The following is a 22,594-nucleotide window of genomic DNA, read 5'->3' as shown; positions in this document are numbered from 1 at the left end:
ATAAAGCCAGAATTTCGATTTAGGTCTGGTTGCCTCCTAAATCTATGCACTTTCCACTTCCTGCTGAAACTGACCTCCCTCAGTCCCACAGTCTGGATGGAAATGCAAATGGAAGACAGAAGGAGGCACTTGCCAACTGTGGATACCCAATGTCAAGTGGCTGCTTTCCATGATTTATAGCTGTTGCCCTTGGGAAGAGCTGTCAAAAAGCCATTCTCACAGGACAGTCCTGTTGGAGAAAGTGATTAGCAATGGATCTATTGCTAGCCTCCTGTGCTGGTCAACTTAATGACCAAAATGAAGTCAGACTAGATGGTCCATCAGGGCCTAACCCATCAATGAGTGATTAACCCACAAAAATGAGGACTTTAATCCACCGATTCTCAACCGGGGGCAGATTTTGCCCCCTAGGATTTTGGCAGCATCTGCAGACCTTTGGGGTTATCACAACTTGGAGGTGCCATGGGCATCTAGTGGGCGGAGGGCAGGGATGCGGCTAAATGTGCTACAATGCACAGGACTGCCTCCCACAGCAAAGAATTATCCAGCCCTATATGCCATAGTGCAGAGGTTGAAAAGCCCTGCTCTGAGCACTCAATCAAAAGGTATTTGACACACCTGGAGACCAAATATCAAAAACAGTAGCTATTTTGTTCCTGCAAAATTGTCACTAGGGTTAAACTGTACAAGAATGAGTGGTGACCAAGGTGTCCACACCCTGTTAGGCTAGTCATTTGGCATTGTATATTTTTTCCAGTTTGCCTTCTTCAAGAGTGGCCCATGGAATTTACTTAGCCCTTCTTTGGGTTAAAATCAGGAATGGAAATTTTGACCTCTAAGAGGAAAATAAATAGAAAATGAAAGTATGTGTAATAATGGAAGCTCATATGCAAATTTTAGTTTTGAGTGTATTCTTTTCTATAAGGTTGCTCACCCCACTGCATGCCACTGCTCCAGGCCACAGATATACCTACAACCTGTCCACATGTTAACTTTCTGGGAGAAGAACTTGGATTTGGACCCAGAAGAATGAAATTCAATTTCCAGTTCTACAAATATAACTAATCTTGAGCAAATCACTTATCTTTTTTAAGCTTTAGCTTAAAGAGAGCCCCCACCAATAAAAGGGGGCTAACCTACACATTTCAAAGGGATGTGAATTTTTCATTGAAGTAATTTACAATAAAGCACTTAGCAAAACTATAAAGTGTGATCGAAGCACTCACAAGATGACGATCACACACACAGAGGGCTTCTCCTCCATGGGGCATGTGGGTTTTCTTTATTAGATTTTTCCACATTATCACTGCCTATGTACGTTTCTCCTGGGTGATATTCTATTTCTTATGCTGCACTGGAGAAATACGCATTATATCATGAAAGGGAAACTGAATTCAACTTATTTTACTCATGTCCCAAAGGAGATTACTGCTTCTGAGAAGACAATACATCCTTTACAATGAGAAGGCTTAGGAAGATTAGGCAGACAATGTTTATGATGTAGCTTCCCATTTTCCCGATGATGAGATCTTGACATCACCCAATGCTTTCTTTTCTTTTTTTCTTTTCTCCATAGAAAGCAGAAAAATAATTTATTCCGAAAGAGGGCAGAAATAAGAAATTCAACATGAAAATATACTTTGGTATAGTTCTGGTGGGACAGATTTTCCCTCTGGACATGTTCTCCTACTGACTGCCCCACTGGAGTCTTATTGTCATGTAACAGTTTTTAAACACGTCGCTGATTCACATGTGGTAAGCAGGCAGGAGCCATCTTCAGATCCACAGTTCCCAAGGAGAGAGTAATGTTATCTCTCAGAAGAATAGCACTTTCTATCTCGGAAGATTACATAAACATTTTATAGAGGCAGCACAGTTTAGATTCAATAGGCACATCATTCATCAAAGTGTAAAACAGGTGACAGGAAAAAGTACTGCTTTGTAGAATAAATATTCAAATGTTGTGTGAACGTTTAAGGCAGCTGACGGTGAAAGTGGATGACTCAAGGACGGTGGTCTGGGTATGGAGGTGATTTTGCATCTAGAGGAGTTTTCTTTGTGATCTCAATGACTGAGTACCGGAGAGCAGGTCTTCTTCCTCAAGGCCAGTGATGCTTGATGTACCATATGGTTTCATTTTTCAACTGTGGTCCAAAGAGAGGGTTGAGTCGGGCCAGAATTGCAATCAGCCAAAAGAGACAGCAGCAAACTGAACAGGTCATCAACATGGTGATGATAACTCCCCGGTTGGGGCCCTTAGGGATGAACCAGGGCACCAGGAAGCCAACGAAGCCCCAGAACACACTCGTCACAATGAGAGGCACGGTGCGGCCGGTATATGCCATGGTTGCTGCGAGAGGTGCCAGCCCCTGCCCCGCCGCCTCACTTTGGTCCCACCGGAAGTCCCAATGCTTTCTTGTCCTACAATAATTCTTACCACTTTGAGCCAGACTCTTACTGCTCTATAATTCTCATCTGTTTTTGTCTTTCCTTAACTTAACAGGATGCTGGATTTTTACTTTCAAAATCAACACAATTTCAAGGGTTAAAGAAGGCTGAAAATAGAATAGGCCATCCTTTTATTATAACCTGAATTTAAGATTAGAGAGGTGGCCTGTACACGTACGTGTGTTATTAATTAACTTTTATCTGATGATCTCGAAGCACGGGTAGCAATTCTAACACACATGATTTCTCATAACTGCCCCCCACCCCTTGCCTGTAAAGGCTTGTTATACAGAGCAGAATTATTATGAGGACAATTAAGCTGTGTGTTGTGATGTGCTGTGAGTTCCTGAGAACAGAAACTCCCGTGACTAAACTCTCCATGAACAGAGCGAATCAGAGAATAATAACAAGTGCATTTATCACTCAGGCCAGCCGAACCACATTGGGGTTTCCATTTCACTTTAGTGAGAGAGCTATCGACCTTGAAGATACTCCCCCAGCAAATGTAGGCCATTTTTTGTTTTAAGCTCACACCTGTGCTATCTGCTCTCTGGAGCCAACCACACACTCCAGCTGGGCAGCTGCCTAAGGAGGGCACCTCAGGTGTCTCCCTGGTACTATGGGCTGGGATCAGGCGAGATGGGCAGACACTTACTGACAGGGCCTCCTTTCAGACGCAGAGCTGGAAAATCAGGCATACAAAGTAGTGGAGGTAGATTTGGACCCAAGCATCTGACTTCTGATCCCATTGTTCTTAACCAGGGGTGGCAAATACGGCCTACGACCCAAATCTGGGCAGCTGCCTGCTTGTAAACAAAGTTTTTTGGAACATCGCCACGCCTTTTTTTTTTTTTTTCCCAGCCCCTGCTGGATCAATTGCATCCAACCCCATTACCACACGTCAGTGGGTGGGCCCTGAGCAACTGCAAATGGTGCTGGCAGGAGGTACAGGCTGCAGGTGGCTTGGTGGCTGTCCCTGTGCCCCAGGGAGAGAGCCTGAGGCAGGTCTGTCTTAAAGCCTATGGGGAGACATGTGGTCAGGAGCGCCCTAATCGCCCAGAGAGAGATTCAGACCTGGTCTCAGCATCCCACACCATAGCCCCCTCCTCCGATGGTACCTCTTCCTGCAGTCGTATTCATGGTGGAGCTCAGCGCAGTGAGGACCCTGGGAACGGCAGGCATGAAACCTAGGCGGCACCACTCACTAATGACAGTCCTGAGACTAGTCTCTTAGAGCTTTGGTTTTCTCACCCATAAAATGGAGCACTGCTGCCGAGTACCTCATGGGGTTGTCATAAGACTGAATGGACTGTGTGGTGGGACCCTATGTGGAAACACCGGGTGCAGGCAGGCACGCGATAAACATCGTTAGAGATGGAAGTTGAAGGTAAATGGAAAGTTGGCAACAAGGGAAAGAATCTGAAATAAATGAAGACTGTTCTGCTTCAGGATGTGGTCCCTTTCTCCTAAATCAGCTGAGCAAGAAGGACTCCTTGCTGACTATGTGAACCTCACTGAGTGGCCGTCTCTCACAAAGGAGGGGGCCATTTTCCAGCAGTAGAAATAAAAGCTGTGCTGCTTCTAGTCAACACTCTCCTCTCACAACCGCCCACACCCACAGCCCAGAGATCCCTGAGGTGCTGGTTGCTAGCAAGAAGAGAAAAGGAATCCTAGAAATTACTTTCTTTGCCATGAATATCCTTTTTTTTTTTTTTTTGCGGTATGCGGGCCTCTCACTGTTGTGGCCTCTCCCGTTGTGGAGCACAGGCTCCGGACGCGCAGGCTCAGTGGCCATGGCTCACGGGCCCAGCCGCTCCGTGGCATGTGGGATCTTCCCGGACTGGGGCACGAACCCGTGTCCCCTGCATCGGCAGGCGGACTATCAACCACTGTGCCACCAGGGAAGCCCTGAATATCCTTTTAATACATTTTCTTGTCCCTTTCCTACCTCCTAATTCCCTCTCTCTCTCTCTCTCTCTCTCTCACACACACACACACACACACACAACACACACACAATCTTCTTGCAACAGCAGAGAAAATCAAGGTCATCCCTAGTCCTGGTCTACATACCTGTGTTTGTAAACAAGCATGTCTCGCTAGAGTCAAAATTCATTCTTAACTAAAACACACTCACAAGGCCTTTCCTTGCAGTCAGGGCCCTCATCCAGTTTCTCAAATGCTCATGGACTGCAGAAAGCTACAGAGAAATGGCCAATTCCTTGTGACTCTTGCCAAGAAGAACATGTTTGAAGCATTTCTTGACTCAGAACTGAACTGGAACCACCCTGCCTCACAGCTGGGGCCCCCGGCAGCTGTTACCTGGAAACACAAATTCATCTGTTCTTCCTTCACCAGCCAAGGAGACCACAGAGAAGGCAGGAGGTGCCAGCCACAGCTGCCACCCTAGCCCTTCCTCCTGTCAGGGTCCCTCTGCCATCCAGACCACTGCTATGTGGAGTCGAGATGGAGCTTGGGAAAGGAGGGTCTGGAGCAGGTAGAAGAACTGTCTCAAAAGCCCTGCCTCTTGAATTACCATTCAGATTCATTTCGAGATTGCAGAATGTGCTGGCAATGTTTTTCTAAAGGGCAACCCCGGTGCTCCTGAGATGGGAAGCACCCTCCTCTCTGACATGTTTATTCCATCTTCCGGAGGGAGGGAGGGGACCAAGTTGGCTCAGCAACCCCACAGCCTGCATCTACACCAGTCACTTCAGCAGGAGCTTGACAGTCAACCAGGCTGGAAACGAACACCTATGCCTTGAGCTAGAAGTGTCTTTCCCTTAGAGATACCTAATGGCAAAGACCTCGGTGCATTTAACATGTCTCTTTCCCTTCCTCATTGAGCCACATCATGGAGAATGACAATCAGTGTTCAAAACAAATAAATCGAGCCATCACAGAAACAACTCTTCCAGATAGTCTTAGGAGAGGTTGAGAAGTATCTTCTTGTATTTAGGTAAGAAATTAAAATGATGACTCAAATCATAATTACAGCAAGGGACTTGTTACATGGTGCTTGGGAAGTTTCACAATCTCTCTATACCCCTGAGGTACCGTTTTCAAAAGGGTGTCTTAGTTTGGGTTCTTCCAGAAGCAGACCCTGAGACAGAGATTGGAATACAGACACTTTATTTGGGAGATGTTCCAAGGAAGCATTGGTAGGTGTTATGGACTGAACTGTCCCCTGCAAAAGACTGTTCAAGTCCTAACCCCCCTCCCCCTACCCCGTACCTGTGAATGTGATCTTATTTGGAAATAACGTGTTGGCAGATGCTCGAGTTAAGATGAGGTCACTGGAGTGGGCTCTAATCCTATAGGACTGTGTCCTTATAAAAAGGGGATGTTTGGACACAAAGACAGACTGGGTCGTGTGGAGATGGAGAGAGAGATCAGGGTGATGAATCTACAAGCCAAGGAGTGCCAAAAATTGCCAGGAAACAGCCAGAAGCTAGGGGAGAGGCATGGAACAGAGTCTCTCTCAGAAGGAACCAACCCCGCTTAACACACCGATTTTGGACTTCTACCCTCCAGAACTGTGAGAGAATCAATATCTGCTTTTTAAGCCAACCAGTTTGTGGTACTTGGTTACAGCAGCCCTAGGAAATGGATATTGCAAATATGTGCGGGAGTCTGGCAGGAACAGGAAGGAACTCAATAAAGGAAGCCTTATTGGCTAGTTACCCCGGTTAACAACAGGGCTTCATCATGCTGGCAAATTCGAGGACACAACATGGAACAGGGAGTGCAGAGTTACCACACGTGACGGCAAAGCCTTTTGGGTCAGAATTCAGTCACTGGCTGAGGGCTGCTCCAGCAGGGCATTAATTCTCCTGCACTGGCAGCCTGTAGGTACACAGGGTGGAGCAGACTCCAGGGCCAGAGCTGGGCCTCGGGCCAAGAGGTGCAGATGGCAACAGCTGGAAGGCAGGCCAGGTGCTGAGGGGGAGGCCAATGCGGTATGAACAGGCACCACCCACTACAAAGGACGTGCTAAACTTTCCTGTTCTGTTGGCAGTTTCTGTTGCAGAATTTAATACATAGGTTATGTAAGAAGAGTAAAGTATCATTGGCCCCTCTTTTCATTGGAACAATCCTGCCAATCAGTGCCCCCAAATGTCCCCCCGATCATTTGCCTGCCCTGATTGCCATGGAGGTGTGAGTAGGGCACGAGAGCTGCTCAAAAGGGACGGAGCTTCTAAGCCCTTACCTGGGCATTTGCACTCATGCTGCTGTCATGCCTTTGATAGATACTTCCCTTTCCTGGGGTGTCTTCCTCTCCTCTGCTTTGCATTAAGTCCTACCCACTCAAATCCTTTGACCCCAAGGTGCATCCCTTTACTCCTCCAGCCTAGCTTTCTGATAGCCCTCACATTTTGAACCACTCAATATAGTCCTCCATTGAGCTTGTCTCGATCTGTATTCTGTAGGCCATTTAATAGGGGTTCCCTGAAAAAATAAATGCCAAATGGGGTCCAATCAATTAGCACAGCACTGCATGCCGTATCTCCCTCTCTTCCTCCTGGGGATGTATGTGTAAGGCACATTTGCAGAGAGAAGGTTCTGACAAGTCCTGCAGTGAAACAACAACAAACAAAACCTTCCTTAAGTTCGCCCAGACTAGCGTTTCCAATACTCCTGTCCCCTCTTTCTGTGGTACAGCATTCCTATCTTGCAGAACACAGTTTGGGAAACAATCCCTTTGTTATAAACTTCAGTGAACAAGGCCTTTAGGAGTCAGCTCCTTTAGGTGAGGAAGGTTGGTTCATGTGAGCAGCTGGTCCCAGGGAGGCAAGTCAGTACTGGGCCTGGGGTGGGGGTGGGCTACGTGTCTCAGTCCCAAGGGCCATGAGTGGAAGGTGCCCTCAGGCTCTCATCCCAGAACCATCCTGAGGGTGGGGAATGAGTTTCCAGGGATGGGCAGGGGACTACTAAGAACCCTAGCTAGTGTTTCCTGATTTCCTGAGGTAGGACATCCTGTTCCTAACACCAGATCTGCCCTTTTCCAACTTTTTGTGGCAAACAAACCTCAACTCCTCCCTCCAAGTTTATGACAAACGTAGGTTCTTATCCCGCACCCAGAGGCAATGTGTTTCACAGTGGGGGCCAGGTTGACTGGGGCCAAAGTCCAGCTCTGCTAGCTTTGCACCCCTGGGCCTCAGCTCCCCACCTGCATAATGAGGACACCAATAAAAGTCCCACAGAATTAGCTGACCTAATGCATGTAAACAACACAGAAAACAAGCTCCTCTCAACAAGTGTTAACTGTTACTGCAGCTCATATCACTTTACCAGACTATTCGGATCCATCTATCAGCCCTCGAAACCGTGAGGTCTCCAAGCACAGCAACTGGGATTTATCACGGTGCAGCACCGACGTGTAATAGTGCTTCCTCAGAAAATACATTTAGGATGAATTAAGGCACGGCTATGTTCTGCATTTTATTTCTACCTCTGATAATATTTCTGACAAGGAAATGTATCGTTAAAACATACCCTCTTGGGCTTCCCTGGTGGCACAGTGGTTGATAGTCCGCCTGCCGATGCAGGGGACACGGGTTCGTGACCCGGTCCGGGAGGATCCCACATGCTGCAGAGCGGCCAGCCCGTGAGCCATGGCTGCTGAGCCTGCGCGTCCAGAGCATGTGCTCTGCAACAGGAGAGGCCCGCGTACTGCAAAAAAAAAAAAAAAAAAAAAAAATGCCCTCTTCACTCATAGAAAGATTACCTGATTTTTCTCTCACTGGTTTTAGTCTTCTCTCTCCAGCTAGATTAACCTAACAGATGCCCTGTCATGAATAGAGGTGAGTTTGGCTGCCCGGGCATTGGATCAGTGGGTCACTGTCCTTGTGGTCACCATGGCCCCGGGGCAGTCACAGCAGAGATGTTTAAGATGCCATTGATTTATCTGCACAAAGAGGTAATTTTTCTTTTTTTTTTTTTTTGCGGTACACGGGCCTCTCACTGTTGTGGCCTCTCCTGTTGCGGAGCACAGGCTCCGGACGCGCAGGCTCAGCGGCCATGGCTCACGGGCCCAGCCGCTCCGCGGCATGTGGGATCCTCCCAGACCGGGGCACGAACCTGTGTGCCCTGCATCAGCAGGTGGACTCTCAACCACTCTGCCACCACAGAAGCCCCAAAGAGGTAATTTATCTGTCTCTCTTAATCATGAATGGGGTGCCAGGCAGAGAGGTGAGACACCCAGGTAGAGCCGCATCACAGAAAGCTCTTAAAAGGAAATTCTTCCAAATCCAAGGGGTCAATCCTGCTCACCCCAGGGAGGTGGTCCATTGGTGAACAACTGTCAGGAAAATCTGGGCACATCCCTCCTTAAGAAAATTAAACGTGTCTGTCTATGCTATGATAATCCAATAAGTGAAAATTCACACTCATGAAAATAGCTAAATTAGAAAATGAACGCTTGCACTACTAAATGATTCAATAACACTCTCCTAAGTATATTTTAAGCATTGTTATAATATTCTCTTCCACAAAACTTTCCAAGGGCCTCATCTAGCAGGGGAAGGTCCCCTTGTATGTGGCTGATATTTTCTTTTATAAAAAGCAGTTTTGTTGAGGCATAATTTACATACATAAGGCATTTTCTGAACCTATATGTACTAATAATATACGGAATTTGGGTCACTTGTTCATTCATTTAACTTTTATTTTATACCAATAAAAGGCACTCTGGCTGTGTGTGTGTGTGTGTGTGTGTGTGTGTGTGTGTGTGTGTGTGTGTGTGTGTGTGTGTGTGTGTGTGTGTGTGTGTGTGTGTTTAGCTTTCTTTTGGCCTGTCCACTGTCTGCCTTGCTCCTGACAGGATTCTGGGAGGAGTGCTGACTTTATTTTCTCCCAGAGGCTGCAGGAGAGTAGTCCTGTGAACCAAGGCCCTCAGACAGCCTGTTGTCTTGTAGGTGGGCAGGTCAGGGCCTGTGGCATTAACGGGCAAAAAACTTAAAAACAATGGGAACTTGATCAAATGAGGCTCCCCTGCAGCATCAACTGTCCCTATCCGGGGTTTCCTCATGGTAGGGATGACCCAGTGCTTTTTTGCACCTCCTGAAATAGTTGAAGGCTGTCCCCCTGCTCATGGAAGTGGCCAGTCTGCCACCGTCAGGGCCTCATGGCTAGGATGAACTAACATGGTCCAGCCAGCCGCAGCCCTCTTGCAGTTGCCATTCCAATGTGAGGCCGCGTTCCACACACCTGAGACCCAAGTGCCCAGCTCAGGAAACACCATTCCTTTACAACAGGGCAGCCTGGCGGCCCAGAGGAACGATAGCTGGAGCGAGAATCAAAAGTCCTGGGTTCAAGAGCTGACTCTGCTACATGACATTTGGCTGATTTATTGATCTCTTGGACCACCATTTCTTCCCTGGTAAAATCCAGAAGTAAAACTTGAAGGTGTCTATCCTTTCCAGCTCATATATTCCGTGATTCTGTCACACCAGGGCAAGGTCACAGAACATCTTTGGGCCACAGACAATCTTTCCCAAGAGGCTCCGTCTACTGTTCTTATCACTGAAAGTACAACTCACTGACAGCATCCCCCATGCCCACCTCTGCTAATCACAACATTACCACAGGCCCCTTCTGATTACGAAGTAGTTACACTACATGAGAGGTGCGTTCCTGATGATTCTGTAAAATTCAAGTTAATTTCTCACAGGAATAAATACAAAATCAGAGTCACATTATTGTAAATAGTGCACATAAATTGAGACCTTATTAAGTTTTTGTATTACATTAGTTTGAATTTACGTAATTCAAAACCCCATTACATGTGATTTGTATATTCCCTTGGAAAGGATTTTTTAAAAACCATCAGGGAAAAGGAATGAAGGTGATGGGAGAGAAAGATAATGTCATAGGGTCAAACTTGGAGAAAGACCATGGGCTTGAAGGAACTCTACGCGGAAAGCATCCAGGACGATAGAGAGGACTCCCTAGAGAGGACCCAGTGGCACAATACCTGCTTCCTTGGGTGATCATTCTGCACTGAATCTGAGATGATTAGCCAGTTTTGAGCTTAGATTTCTTTCTTTTTTAAGTTGAAATTACTCCAGGCTTGAATGCTGCTGCAAAATATTCCACCCCAAATTTTTAAATCCCGTAGCAGCCAAATCCTGTGTTTATCTCTTGGCACAGAGGAGCCATTTTGTGCTCTTCAAAATGGCTGACAGGAATTTTCTGAGGAAGCTATGGTCTGAAACCAACCAGCAATTAGATCGGCTTTGAGTCTGAGGCTTTCTGTTTACAGCCACAGCTAGAAACAAACAGATGTGTTTTTTGCAAACTAAAGAAATCAAGAAATTGTCATGAATATAAAAAACGGCTCTCCAAACCTTCCCTTTCACATCCTCCCCACTGGCCATTTTGGATTGCAAGAGTTTGTGATTATAACTTGATTCACAATCCGTTTTTGGTTTCCAAGTACCTCCCTCTCCAAGATGAAATTACAAAGCTTTGAAAATTAGAGGCACCCTTCCCCTCACCCCAGAGAGCTATTCCTGATGAGATACTCTGTTGAAATGGAAGGAATTGCTTTATAGCGGCCTCCCTTGTGGAATTATGGATGGGAACATTTAACAATACAGCATTTGCAATGGGCAGGTGAGAGCTGGCCAAGTTTTTAAAGGGGATTTCACAGGCCAGGTCAGCAGGGAGATGGATGGGTGAGCTGCGGTGGATACAATTATTTGACTTTCTGAGCTGTTCTTTTGAAGCCTCTACACTTAATAGAAAGAAAAATAATAAGCCTCTTTGCCAACCTTTTGTAGCTCAATCTTTATTGTTCCCACCGAAATCCAAAGAAAACAGACAAGATTCATTTTGTCCAGAAAGCATTTGTGTATTTTATATAGGTCTGGGTTTTGAAGCATTGATAGTGAAGTGGGAGAAAAGACAAAGATTTCTCTCTAATCTGAAGAAATCAAAGGGGGGAATTTCTGAAGCTCTCTAGCCTAGTTCAAAATAGTCTTGGTTGGTATCTCCTGATATACGCCTCCTTTGCTACTGAACTCAGCATGGAAATTAGCACAGGCTCACAAAACGATGAAAATTAGACCAGACCATAAAGAAGCAAGCCTGTAAGGAAATTAAGACTTTTTCATAAAACCTGAGAACACGACCTACAGAACTAGGGAAGCTTTCTTTTACCTGTGGGCTCTCAATCACTCAACATCCATCTCCAAGACACTGGCCTCATCAGTGCACTGGTTGGGCCAACCAGCTACAGAATCGTTTGTTCTCCTTGGGGCACAAGAGAAGTGCTTGGTAAATATTTACTCATTGATAAATCAAGTGGTTTACCAGATGACTTGTTTTATTTTTGTTTAAGTTAAAAATTCCTTAATTTTTATTCCTGCTACCACTATCACAATTTACAAGATAATATACCTGATGTAAGGAAATGAAAAAGACAAATCTACAAGACATGAAAGACCTCAGGAATGTACATCTAATTGACACTACATTGCAGTAATCAATAGCTACACTTTTTGCAAATTATGGCTATGACAGTCCTGAACAAGAAGTTTTCCTGTTTAAGCTGCGATAACTTTTCTGACTATGGATGCTTGTTCCTTCTGTAGCACATTTTTACAGTTCCTCTAATGCACTTGGGACGACTGCCTCACAGCAACCTGCAGCTTTCCTGACGACTCCTCACCCTCTCCTGCTAAGAACTTCAATGGTTTTCTGCTGAGTTTTTAGAACCTTCTGATTCCATGCCCACCCCTCCACTACCAGATCCATAACCACCAACACAGGGACTGCTCAAGCTTCTTCCACCAAAACTGCCCCCCTTCATGGGCCCATAATTTGATTACTGTTGTTCACTATAATTTCCAAAATCATTATAGTATCCTCCACTACCATAGTTACCACCACCAAAATATCCTCCTTCATTATAATCATCATATCCTCTGCCACCGCTAGCATTTCTACCACCTTGGTTTGCATATCCTGGTCCACCACCACGTTAGCCTCCTCTAAGGCTATAACCAGGACCATCACAATAGTTGCCACCATCACCTCCAGATCCATGATATCCACCGTCATCCTGCTGCCACCACCTACCTCCACAACTACAGGCTCCTCTTCAGCCAGCGTGTCCTCCATGACCCATAAAGTTGCCACATCCACCTCTTTGCCATCCCACAGACCACACTTCTTGCTTAGAAAAGGTCTTTTTCACTTCACAGTTATGCCCCTTGAGAGTGTGGTGCTTCTGAACAACAGTTTTTATCAACTGTATCATGATCACCAAAAATCACAAAAGCAGATTTTCTCTTTTTTTCCACTCTGCCTGTCTTCCATAACGTCTATGATTTCAATCTTGCTATACTCTTCAAAGTAGTCTTTCGAATTAACTTCTTCTGTATCTTCTTTAATACCACCAAGAACAATTTTCTTCACTGTTAGATGGACTCTACAGAAGCCTCTCTAGAAAGAGCTCTCTTTGGCTTCACCACACACACATCAGCCTTGTGTGGTCCAGCACACATTGCCGCATCCACCTCGTGCGACTACAAGAGCAGGTCACAAAACCAAAGGCCCTGGGATGTTTGGTTTGGGGGTCTCTCATCACCACACAGTCTGTGAGTGTGCCCCACTTCTCAAAATGTTCAGCACTCGGACCACCAATGAACAGTTTTCTCAGTTGTGCTGGTTCCTTTGGATCGTGGCCATGGTGCTAAGATATGTATAATTCTAAGTACTTTAGCAAGAACGGCAGATCAAGAAGTATTTTAAAGCAGCAAACTTTTTTTTTTTAATTCATATTTTCAACTGGGTGTTGCGAAGAAAAGACAGGACACAGAAGTAAATTCTCGTCGCCTTAGAAAGGTCTGTAAGGCCTAAAAATGTGCCATTTGCACCATTTTCTGCCAGGCACCTCCTCCCTTTTCCTTCCAGTTCCACGCTCTCTTTCCCAACAGAGGAGCAAGGCGGTCCTTGTGGGCAAATGTGCCATTCAGATGGTTTGAATAACCAGATATTAAAAATAACTATCAGTCTGGCGATACCAACTCTCGACAGCCAGAGTAGGTCACCACAAGCCACCTTATTGAATTGCTTATCTATTCTGAGGGCAGGAAGAAAGAAAAGCATCAAATGTATTTTGACTCTTGTAGTCAAAACTCAGAGGATGGCCACCGTGGGAAGAACTGGTGAGAATTTGGGGAGCTGGTGACATTTTCTGCTGACGGGTACGTGTTCCTGAAACTCTGTGTGCTGGGCCTCCACTCTGAGAAGCGCTCACCGTAGGGAACTATTTGTGTTGGGTTTTTAACCTTGAGTTATGAGAACAACAATTTTCCACCTTCCTTTGTCACCTCAACGCTGGTAACAATGTCAACAGTGGGTCTGGGAGATCCCCAGGTATCTGGACGTCATTATGAGGGGAAGACAGGGTTTCCACAGGTCAGGGTGGGAGTAGGGTAGGCATTCTAAGTAGAGGGAACTGGGAGGAAGGTGGAAAGAAAGAAAGACAGCAGGCTTACTTGGGAGATGGCAGAGTTCTGAGGGCAGTTGGGAGACCTGAGACGTCTCTGCATCTGTGAAGAACCTGCTCCCACCTCTCCATGATCCTAGAGATTCTAGCTTGGACAGAAGTTTTCTTGACTCCCTTCTGCACAGAATGCCTGGAATGGGCTCAGTGAAATCTCAGCCCTGCCATTCTCCTGCCTAGCTCGCCAGTTCTAAGCTCAAGCAATGTTTGCCCTTCCTTCTACAGAGCTGTCCTGCTGCCACCATCCTCCTCTTAAATGCACACATTATACACAGAAAGCCACTCACTGGTGCACACAGAAAGACTTACCTGCAGACTCAAGACACGTCCACCTGCATACAAACAGGCGCACACACAATGCACCCACACGCTGGGACACACTGGAACACGTGCACAAACACACAGCCTCACATACACCTTCACATGCACACTGGGGCACAGGCATCTGTACCCCCAGCAGAGCACACAGGTAAACACACACCAGCACATGTGCGTGCCACACCCGCGCCGAGCTATAACTCACAGGACGGGGCCTGGGCACAGGCTGGTCCCACGCTGCAGCCCCCGTTCAGCGGCCTTCTCCTGGGAGCACGCTGCTCTGGCCAGTCTGCCTCCCACAGCTTCAGATCAAAAGCCCCCGCCCCACCCCCAGGCTGTCTCTTCTACTCTGCCTGTAATACCTCCTCCCTCCAAACCTCCACTGCCACTCCCAGCCCGCATGAGGAAAAGGCAGGCCTAACTCAGGGCCGACATTCACATGATGGCTTCGAGCCAGTGCAACATCTCATGCTGGGGACCTGGTGAAATGAAGGAACACACAGCTGACTTTCTAGTATCTACAGCGACAGAGAGAAGTGGTGATTTGTTTAATCCTAAATAGTCGTGTTGGTTTGTGTTCTGAGCCATCTTCCCCAACTCCAGGGTTTGGCAAAGGCAATGCACCTATAACCCAGCAGCCCTGCAAATAGCTGGAGAACCTCTCAGAGATTTCTCCTTTCCCAGCCCTCCTCCCAGTCAGCTTGGGGAGCGGCCCCACTAAGAGCCACCGATACTCACAATCTGGCAATTTAATGCTTCTGCCCTGAGCATCAGATTTCTTATCTTGGTTTGCTTTGCTCCAGTCAACAGCAAAAGGGTTTGCACTCCCTGGGCTCAGCCCAGGCAGATGCAAGTGGACTCAAGGCTAAAATCTGACATAAGAAATTAAGAACTGAGGGCTTTCCTGGTGGTGCAGTGGCTAAGAATCCGCCTGCCAATGCAGGGGACACGGGTTCGAGCCCTGGTCCGGGAAGATCCCACATGCTGCAGAGCAACTAAGCCCGTGTGCCACAACTACTGAGCCTGTGCTCTAGAGCCCACGAGTCACAACTACTGAGCTGCTGCGTGCCACAACTAGAGAAAGCCCGTGTGCAGCAACGAAGACCCAACGCAGCCCAAAATAAATAAATAAAATTTATGAAAAACAAAAAAGAAATTAAGAATTGATTATAGATATTTGTCATTTAAAGGTAATTCTCCCACTCCTTGAGGATTTACATAAAAAAACAAATCTCAACCCAGCATCTGTGTGTAATAGTGCGCTATTCTTTCAGAAAACCTCACCCCACAAAACCTTACACCCTGTATGAAGATACATTCTTACCAAACAGATTGGTTAACGGCTACTATTTAGGATCAAGTCTTCTCAAATATGATTTAATTTACACATTTGAGTTCCACCTATGCATAACGTGGTTGGTGGGGGAGAGGACGGGGGGCGGTACCTGCACGCACAGAAAGGGGCCGGTCCCTCTCAAGAAAAGCTCCAAAATAGGTATATTTTATTAAGAGCAAAACAGAAAATATGGATTTTACCAATTGGGGAGAAAATGATTTCAGAACTGTAATAATAGGCCAGAGAAAAATGCAATTCTATATTAACAACCAAATACTTCATACTCAGCAGAAAAACATATTTAAATGAGAATATTCAGCATCAAAATAATTATTTTTTCAGAAATTGAGAGGAAAATCATAATACGTGCTTACTAAGGGGAAATACCTTCAAAAATCTGCTTCAGAATTCAGTCTTCTGATGTATAATACTGCAAATTGACAGCAGGCCTGGTAGACAGGCTGCATAGAACATTCGAGAGCACATACCTTGAACAAGGGATCAGAGAAACCGTGTTCGGAGCCTGGTTCTACTCTGAGGCGAGTCACCAAACCTCTGAACCTCATTTTCTTTGTTTATAAAAAGAGAATCTTAAAATCAATAGTTTTTCTGCTACTTGCCATTGGATGGTTATGAAGGTGCTGGAAAGCATTTTGTAAATATAAAGGGACGACTGTACTAACAGAAGAGTGGTCTGGACCAGCGAGGATCCTGCCTGTCCTTGTTTGAATGCTTTCTATTTATTTTTTTCCCCTTGAGCCTGCAAATTAGTTGCTGAGTAGCACAAATCATAACAGGCAACCGAAGCGGACAGTGGAAGCTCCTAACATTTCCACCACTGCAGTTTAGCTGCTTCAGACCTCAATTTGCTTTCTCTTCAAGTCAGTGCTCACCAACAAAGTCCTTGTGTGGCCATAAATCTGCATCCGACGCACAAGCATAAGGGACAAGGCAGAAAATGTTAGAATCTGTCCTTGGATTTTTCGCAACAGAGGCTCCCACTGGAGAGTTAAAAATATTGTGGTAAGGGGGAAGTCCGGATTTTTTTTTTTAAGTTTTAAGTTTATTGTTTATTTGGAGCTTCAGGGAAGAATGAAGTTTAGGTTCCTAATTCTACGAGCCAATACCAGTGGGGTGGGAGGCTAGGTAACTTAAACGTTCTTGAAAACTTGGTAATTACAAGACCATACGCAATTCATTTCACAGATGCGAAAACTAAAGAGATTCCTGCCCAAGTTTACTGCAATTTAGTGACAAGGGAAGACAAAGAAAGCATGTTAGTACCAGGGTTTCCACTTTCTTCCACTGGGAAAATGATATCCTTTATTTTGTAAGTTGGGAAACTGAGGCACACATGATAATGACTACTGCTTTTCGAGCACCTCTGGTGTGTAGGCACTTCCGAGCAGTATCTCCGCTCCACCGTGCTCTGCATGAGGTAGACATGGTTACCGCCATCTCACAGAGGAAGAAGGGGACTCCGAAGGTAGGCAACTGGCCACAGATCAGGACTTGTATCCAGATCTTTCTGGTTCCACGGTCTCCTCTCTCCCTCCACCCTATCGCCTGCTCCAGAAAAGACAAGAAACACTTGCAGATGGTCAGAGAGTTAGGGAAAAAACTCTCTTTCCTTGACAGAAAAACTGTTTAGACTTCAACAGAAGTCTAAAGTATCCTGTGAAATGTTCCTTTACTTTAACCTATTACTTTAATTGTCAGCCCTGGAGAAATTAGCCCAAGGAAGTAATTCAAAAGAAATTTTAAAAGCTACAGATGTAAAGATTTTCTTGCAGCATTAGCTATAATAACAAAAATTAGAGACAGCCCAAATGTCCAACAATAATGAAATAGTAAAGAAAATACGATGCATAAACTATGGACATTTACATAGCGATTAGAAACAATCATGAAGGCTAAGTATCAAAAAAGATGCTCAGAATAAAATATTAAGGAAAAAAAGCACTTGAAATTGTTTTTGTAATAACAACTATATAAAGATATTTAAACACTTACAAAAATACTGGAATGGAATATTTTTTAAATTTATAACTTCCTCTGATTTTATGATATTTTGGGTAAAATACCTCAAATTAAGAGAGAGAAAAAAAATGATAGCTAGTTGGGTTATTTACTTAGTAACTTAGACCAATTTGGACTATAATGATTAGATATCCTGCTTTTTTTTCTTTCTATATTTTGAAGCAGTTGGGCAATTGAATGCAATTTATGCTATAATCCACAAACTCTTATTTTTCTCCTTGGTGCCTTTCATTAGTTTATTAATTCATTAGTTAATCTCCAACGGTGGTAGCCTTCTTTATTTTCTGCTTTTCCCTAGTGTTAAAGCCACATCAGAAAAATGAGCATCTTTCTTTGTCTAATTCTCAAGATATAGTGTTAGTTGAATCATATGAAATTATCATTTTTGTAGGTCCCAAATAAATGAATATAGGAAATTTCATACGGTCCAACCAGAAAATTTTAACAACGGTAGGATTTTGTCTGAAACTGTCCTTGTAAATCATTTTGAATCCATCTGTTTACTCAAACTGCCCTGTCCCCTCCACCAGCTTAGTTTCTGTGTTTTTTTAAAGTACTTTGTTTAATGCTAAGTTCTCTAGAAGAAAGGTCCAAATAATGCCACTCCAATATACAACCCCCCTCCATAAACCATTAAAGTGAATTTAATCACATGGAAAGGTCTAGATTTCCTTCATTCACCCACCTTTCAATTCACTCAACAAATATTTACTGCGCGTGATCTCTGCTCCAGGCACTATGCTAAGTGCTGGGACACATCCCTGAGCAAGACTGAAGCGTCTTTTCCCTCAGAAAACATAGACTGTGTTTGAGACTGGAAGGAATGGCTATGTATGTGCAGTGACTAAACTGACTGTTTTGTTTCAATTAACAGATCAAATGACTAGTTTGATTATTTTTTAACCAAATGGACTTTATGTTTGCTCAAATTGATTAAATCTACCGTCACTTTAATGTTAATAAGAACTAGCCCTGGCCCAAGCAGAGAAGAAATTTATTTTGAACTATCGTTGCTATTTATTTAATCAGTTAGCTGACCCATAGGTAAATAAGGCTCAGGAGAAAAAGGATTACAGAGTGTGTGTTTGGACAACTCTAAAGCAAGACAGTTCCCTAACGGTGCCTGAATCCTTCAAAATAAAACAAGACACAGTGCCCAGGGATTCTTGAAAGTAAAAGTGTATATCCAGTAAAAAATTAAATCTAATTTTTTAAAGACAAAGGCAAAAATAAAAAGAATTTTAAAATAAATTCAGCAGTGGTCATTCACCTGAACAAGAGTTGCCCAGCACCGTTTCTGGGGCATGTTTTGCCGCAGCAGATGTGTAAACAGGCCAGCAAATCTGAGAACCACCAAGGTAGAAAATGAAGCAGGTCATCTGGATGAGCAGAGCCAGATGACCAGAGGTCAAAATAAACCATTGGTGGAAACGCCATCGATGAAAACCTTTTCCTGGCATCACACAAAAGCTTCCCTCAAGCCCAGCTTCAAGCAGTTTAAGCAAAGGTCTGGTTTCGAGGAGTGCTCACTTAAATACCCTGGTCACTGTGCATCCACCACACCAACCGTTTGGCTGCAAATTCTGGACGGCCACCTTGACCAGTGATGACCAGGGGGGCTGTGCTCTAATTTGCTCCCCCTAACTACTTATATGTATTGTCAGTCATGTTTTCACTCTGGGGGAATATCCCTTACAGAATAAGTGGCTCAAAAAAATAGAAATGGTAGCTGTAATGCTCATCCTATGACCCAGCAAAGTTTTGATGCTTGTTCACAATTGGGTCCACCACTGGGAGGGATCGCTGCTATGTTCCTGAGCTGTTACAGCTTTGCTCAGAAACCAAAAGAAGGATGAACTGCATTTCAACAGATGGAGGAAATGCCCAGTGCTGCTTTACAACACAATCAAGAGCAAATTAAGAATCCTAAACATGGGTTTCCATTTCCTGTCCCCGGATAATGAGAACAAGAAAACAGGCCAGGATGTAATAATTAATACAACTTTCATGTATTGACTGTTTAGTACATATCAGGCACATAACATTTACTTCTCATTTCCACAGCTCTGCAATGAAGGTTATTCTTACTTTAGAGGTGAGAAAACTGAGGCCCAGAGAGGTTAAGTAACTTGCCCAAGGTTGCACAGCTGGGAAATTGGCAGCAATGTGACTGGCCTGACTCTTCCCACCACACCTACAAGCATGCATTTCCTGAGACTTTGTGTCAAAGCTGCATTTCCTTACAAAGGAAGGACCAAGGTCACACTGACCACTGTGAGGCAGGGAGTTAGAGGCACTGAGGAGTCGAGGGCTCTGCGGGCAGAAGTCTGCCCATGCCATTAGACACGCCATCTTAACCTCTTCCAGCCTCGGCTGACCGTCTTGGCAGACTCACCCAGGGAGACCTCCTCAGGTAGACGGACTGGGTCGTTATTTGCCGTGATCTTAATGATCTGGGCATTTGCAAGAAAATGCAAATGGAAAAGTCTTAGTAAAAAGAAGGTGCTTTAAAAGGGTTCGGGGATGAGTAACTTAACTGAGCAAGAAAAGAGGGAAGACCTCAACTTGAATTCCGTCAGTCAGCAGCCTTTCTTCCAAAGGAAATCACAGAGTGTGTCTTCTCAGCCAACACGGGCGCCATTTATGGCCCTCGGTGTTAAAGGCCTCTCTAAGCCTCCCCAGCCTTCCCTCAACAGGGCTAGGACACTTTGGAAAACTTTTGTCCAGGAACCTTATCTAAAAATAGCTGAAATTTCAATCTCCACACCAGCAAAGCAAGTGGCATTGAAAGATGAATCTGAGGCTTTTCTTTCTGTGGAAATGGGGCATGGCCCCCATCTTGTCTTCTGGGTGGGGTTTTGTTTACCACTCCTGGCAGCCACCAGCACCCAAGCAGCTTTTATTTTCTCATCTAATTCCATTGCCCCAGCCTTGGCCCCAAGACCCAACACAAATAGACCCCTGAGGAAACTTCACATGGTAGAATTATCTACCAAGTGCCGTCCCCCAAACCTGAAGCCCAAGGTCTGAATCTACTGCTGTCAGCAGTTCCCTCTAAAGTCATTGAATTCACAGGCCGTTTTGGCATCTTGGGTCCTCTTGTGCCCTGCACGCGAGGATGGGCTGCTCTGGGCTCGCCCTGGTGTTCTTACCTATGGCACTGCGTGACTCATACCCAAGAAGGCTTTTCTGAGAAGAGAGCTGTGATCTTACAGAAAACCCCGCAATTTCTTAGTCCTCGAAACCCCCGAGGTGCTAGGCGGCAGCTGTGCCACGTTCCCTGGCAGGAACAAAAGTGCCAATGGCCTTTCCTGCCCTCCCACCCTTGTCGCCAAACTCCCTCCCACACCGAGGTATGCTGTCAAGTGGAGGAATGACATTGGTTTGTGACCACTCTCCTGGTTTCTTTAGATTCAAATACAGCTTGTCCCATATTTTGTAAAAAATGCCAGGATGCCAATGCCCAGAGGCAGTCCATTTTGTCTTCTTTTCACTTCTTCTTATTATCTGAGCTAGAAAACACGGTAAGGGTAAAAGGATTCTAGAAAAGTCGGACTCTAAGGGCTGGAATGAAGTGAGGGGTAGGTTCTCTTGTTGGTTGGTTGTTCCTCGTGGTGGCTACTTAACAAGTCACATCCTCTCATCTGTCCCCTACATTCTGTCAGCATCTCTGGCTTTATGGCCTCAGACAGAGAGCTGCCTGAGGCAAGAGGCGGTGGGTTCGTCACTGAGCCTGGATGGGTGTGTCATCAGGCAGCCCTTGGCTGTAGGGTACAGAGACAGCCAAGTCAGAGCTAAGCCTAGACACAGACCCTGAAGAAGGCCACTTCCCTCCTTCATTAACCCAGTCAGTCTCTGGCCCATCAAGGTGTTTCAGGTCAGCCAGGGCCACAGCCATGACCCTCTCTAACCAACAACAAATGCAATGTTTTTTGTTGGCAAAGGAAGAAGGAAAGGGGCTGAGTGACGGAGCCAGCAGGGGGGTGAAAGAAGAATACATAAAGACTAGAAAAGTGCCTCAGCATGAAACATGGCCTGGCTGACATTTTCTGGTCCCTCCCGGCTTCTGTTAAATACTCCCTCTCTTCTTGTCCACATGGGGCCTGCCTCAGTTTCTCCTCATCCTTTCCCCACCACAGACTTTTCTCTCTCTTTTTGTCACTGGAAAAATCCATACTTTGCACAGGTGTGTTTTCGAGCAGCTGGCTCTGAGCTGATGCCCAGCCTGGCCTTAATGAGGCAGATGCCTGCATCAAGCCGGACCCTCCCCGCTCAGCTGCTCATTGATTTGGGAAGGGCAGGGTTTAAAGGAGACACTGGCGCCTCACCAGTCCTCGGCTACCTCCCTCCACCCCCGACACACACGCACAAAGGGTTCCAAAAAGTTCCTTGCCATCCGATACATCCGGCCTTACCTGTAGCTGGGAAGTGTGCCTGCAGGGTGGCCACCGTAACAAGCGCCATCCACTTCATCTTGTCCTTCCCCAGGATGGTGCCTGGGGGCAGAGGCCGAGGCAGCCGTGACTGGAAGAAGAAGAGAAAAGCAGTCTCTTTGGCTGCAGCCTCCTCAGGAAGTGGAGGACGATGGGGCCTTTGAGAAGGCACCTGCCAGCAGGGCCAGGAAACTCATACTCCTCCTTTCGGTTCACAGGCAGGAAGCTCTGGAGGTTTGAGGGTTTGGGGGGGGGGGCGGTGTATGTGCACACATGTAGGCGAGTGTGTGTCTGTCTGAATTTTTGCTTTTTTTCTCGCTTAACCGTTGTTTTATTTTCCTTTTTTCCTAATTTTTATCTAACTCCTATCTTGATTGGTGACGTCAATCCCTAGGCAACTACAAGTTCCCAGGGCATGTAAGAACATTCGCCGCTTTCCTAGATTCGTGTATTTTATGGCGGTTGGTAAGATGACAGAGCTCTGGCTTTAGAGTCAGGCGAAAT

At 45.6% G+C, this 22,594-nt stretch overlaps 2 protein-coding genes and 1 pseudogene across 2 annotated transcripts in view; all 3 read right to left on the bottom strand.

The window, feature by feature from the left end:
* Positions 1-22,145, bottom strand: part of CD247 (CD247 molecule) — a 76,649-nt gene extending 54,504 nt beyond the window's left edge. Inside the window, exon 1 of the mRNA XM_060133978.1 lies at positions 22,073-22,145. Coding sequence (XP_059989961.1) covers positions 22,073-22,130 — 58 coding nt within the window. The 5' untranslated portion in view covers positions 22,131-22,145. The remainder of the gene's footprint in view (positions 1-22,072) is intronic.
* LOC132515860 (V-type proton ATPase subunit e 1-like) lies at positions 2,100-2,345 on the bottom strand. Its single transcript, XM_060142214.1, has one exon. The coding sequence runs from the start codon at positions 2,343-2,345 to the stop codon at positions 2,100-2,102; it is 246 nt and encodes an 81-aa protein (XP_059998197.1).
* LOC132515859 (heterogeneous nuclear ribonucleoprotein A3-like) lies at positions 12,162-13,135 on the bottom strand (annotated as a pseudogene).
* Positions 22,146-22,594: the final 449 nt, after the last annotated feature.

The sequence above is a fragment of the Lagenorhynchus albirostris genome, chromosome 2, assembly GCF_949774975.1.
Source record: "Lagenorhynchus albirostris chromosome 2, mLagAlb1.1, whole genome shotgun sequence".
Lineage (NCBI taxonomy): Eukaryota > Metazoa > Chordata > Mammalia > Artiodactyla > Delphinidae > Lagenorhynchus > Lagenorhynchus albirostris.
The sequence above is the reverse complement of the archived record's forward strand: the minus strand, read 5'-3'. Positions and strand labels throughout refer to the sequence as shown.

Coding starts and splice junctions, on each gene's coding strand:
- LOC132515860 (XM_060142214.1), bottom strand. CDS start 2,345: ATGGCATATACCGGCCGCACCGTGCCTCTCATTGTGACGAGTGTGTTC.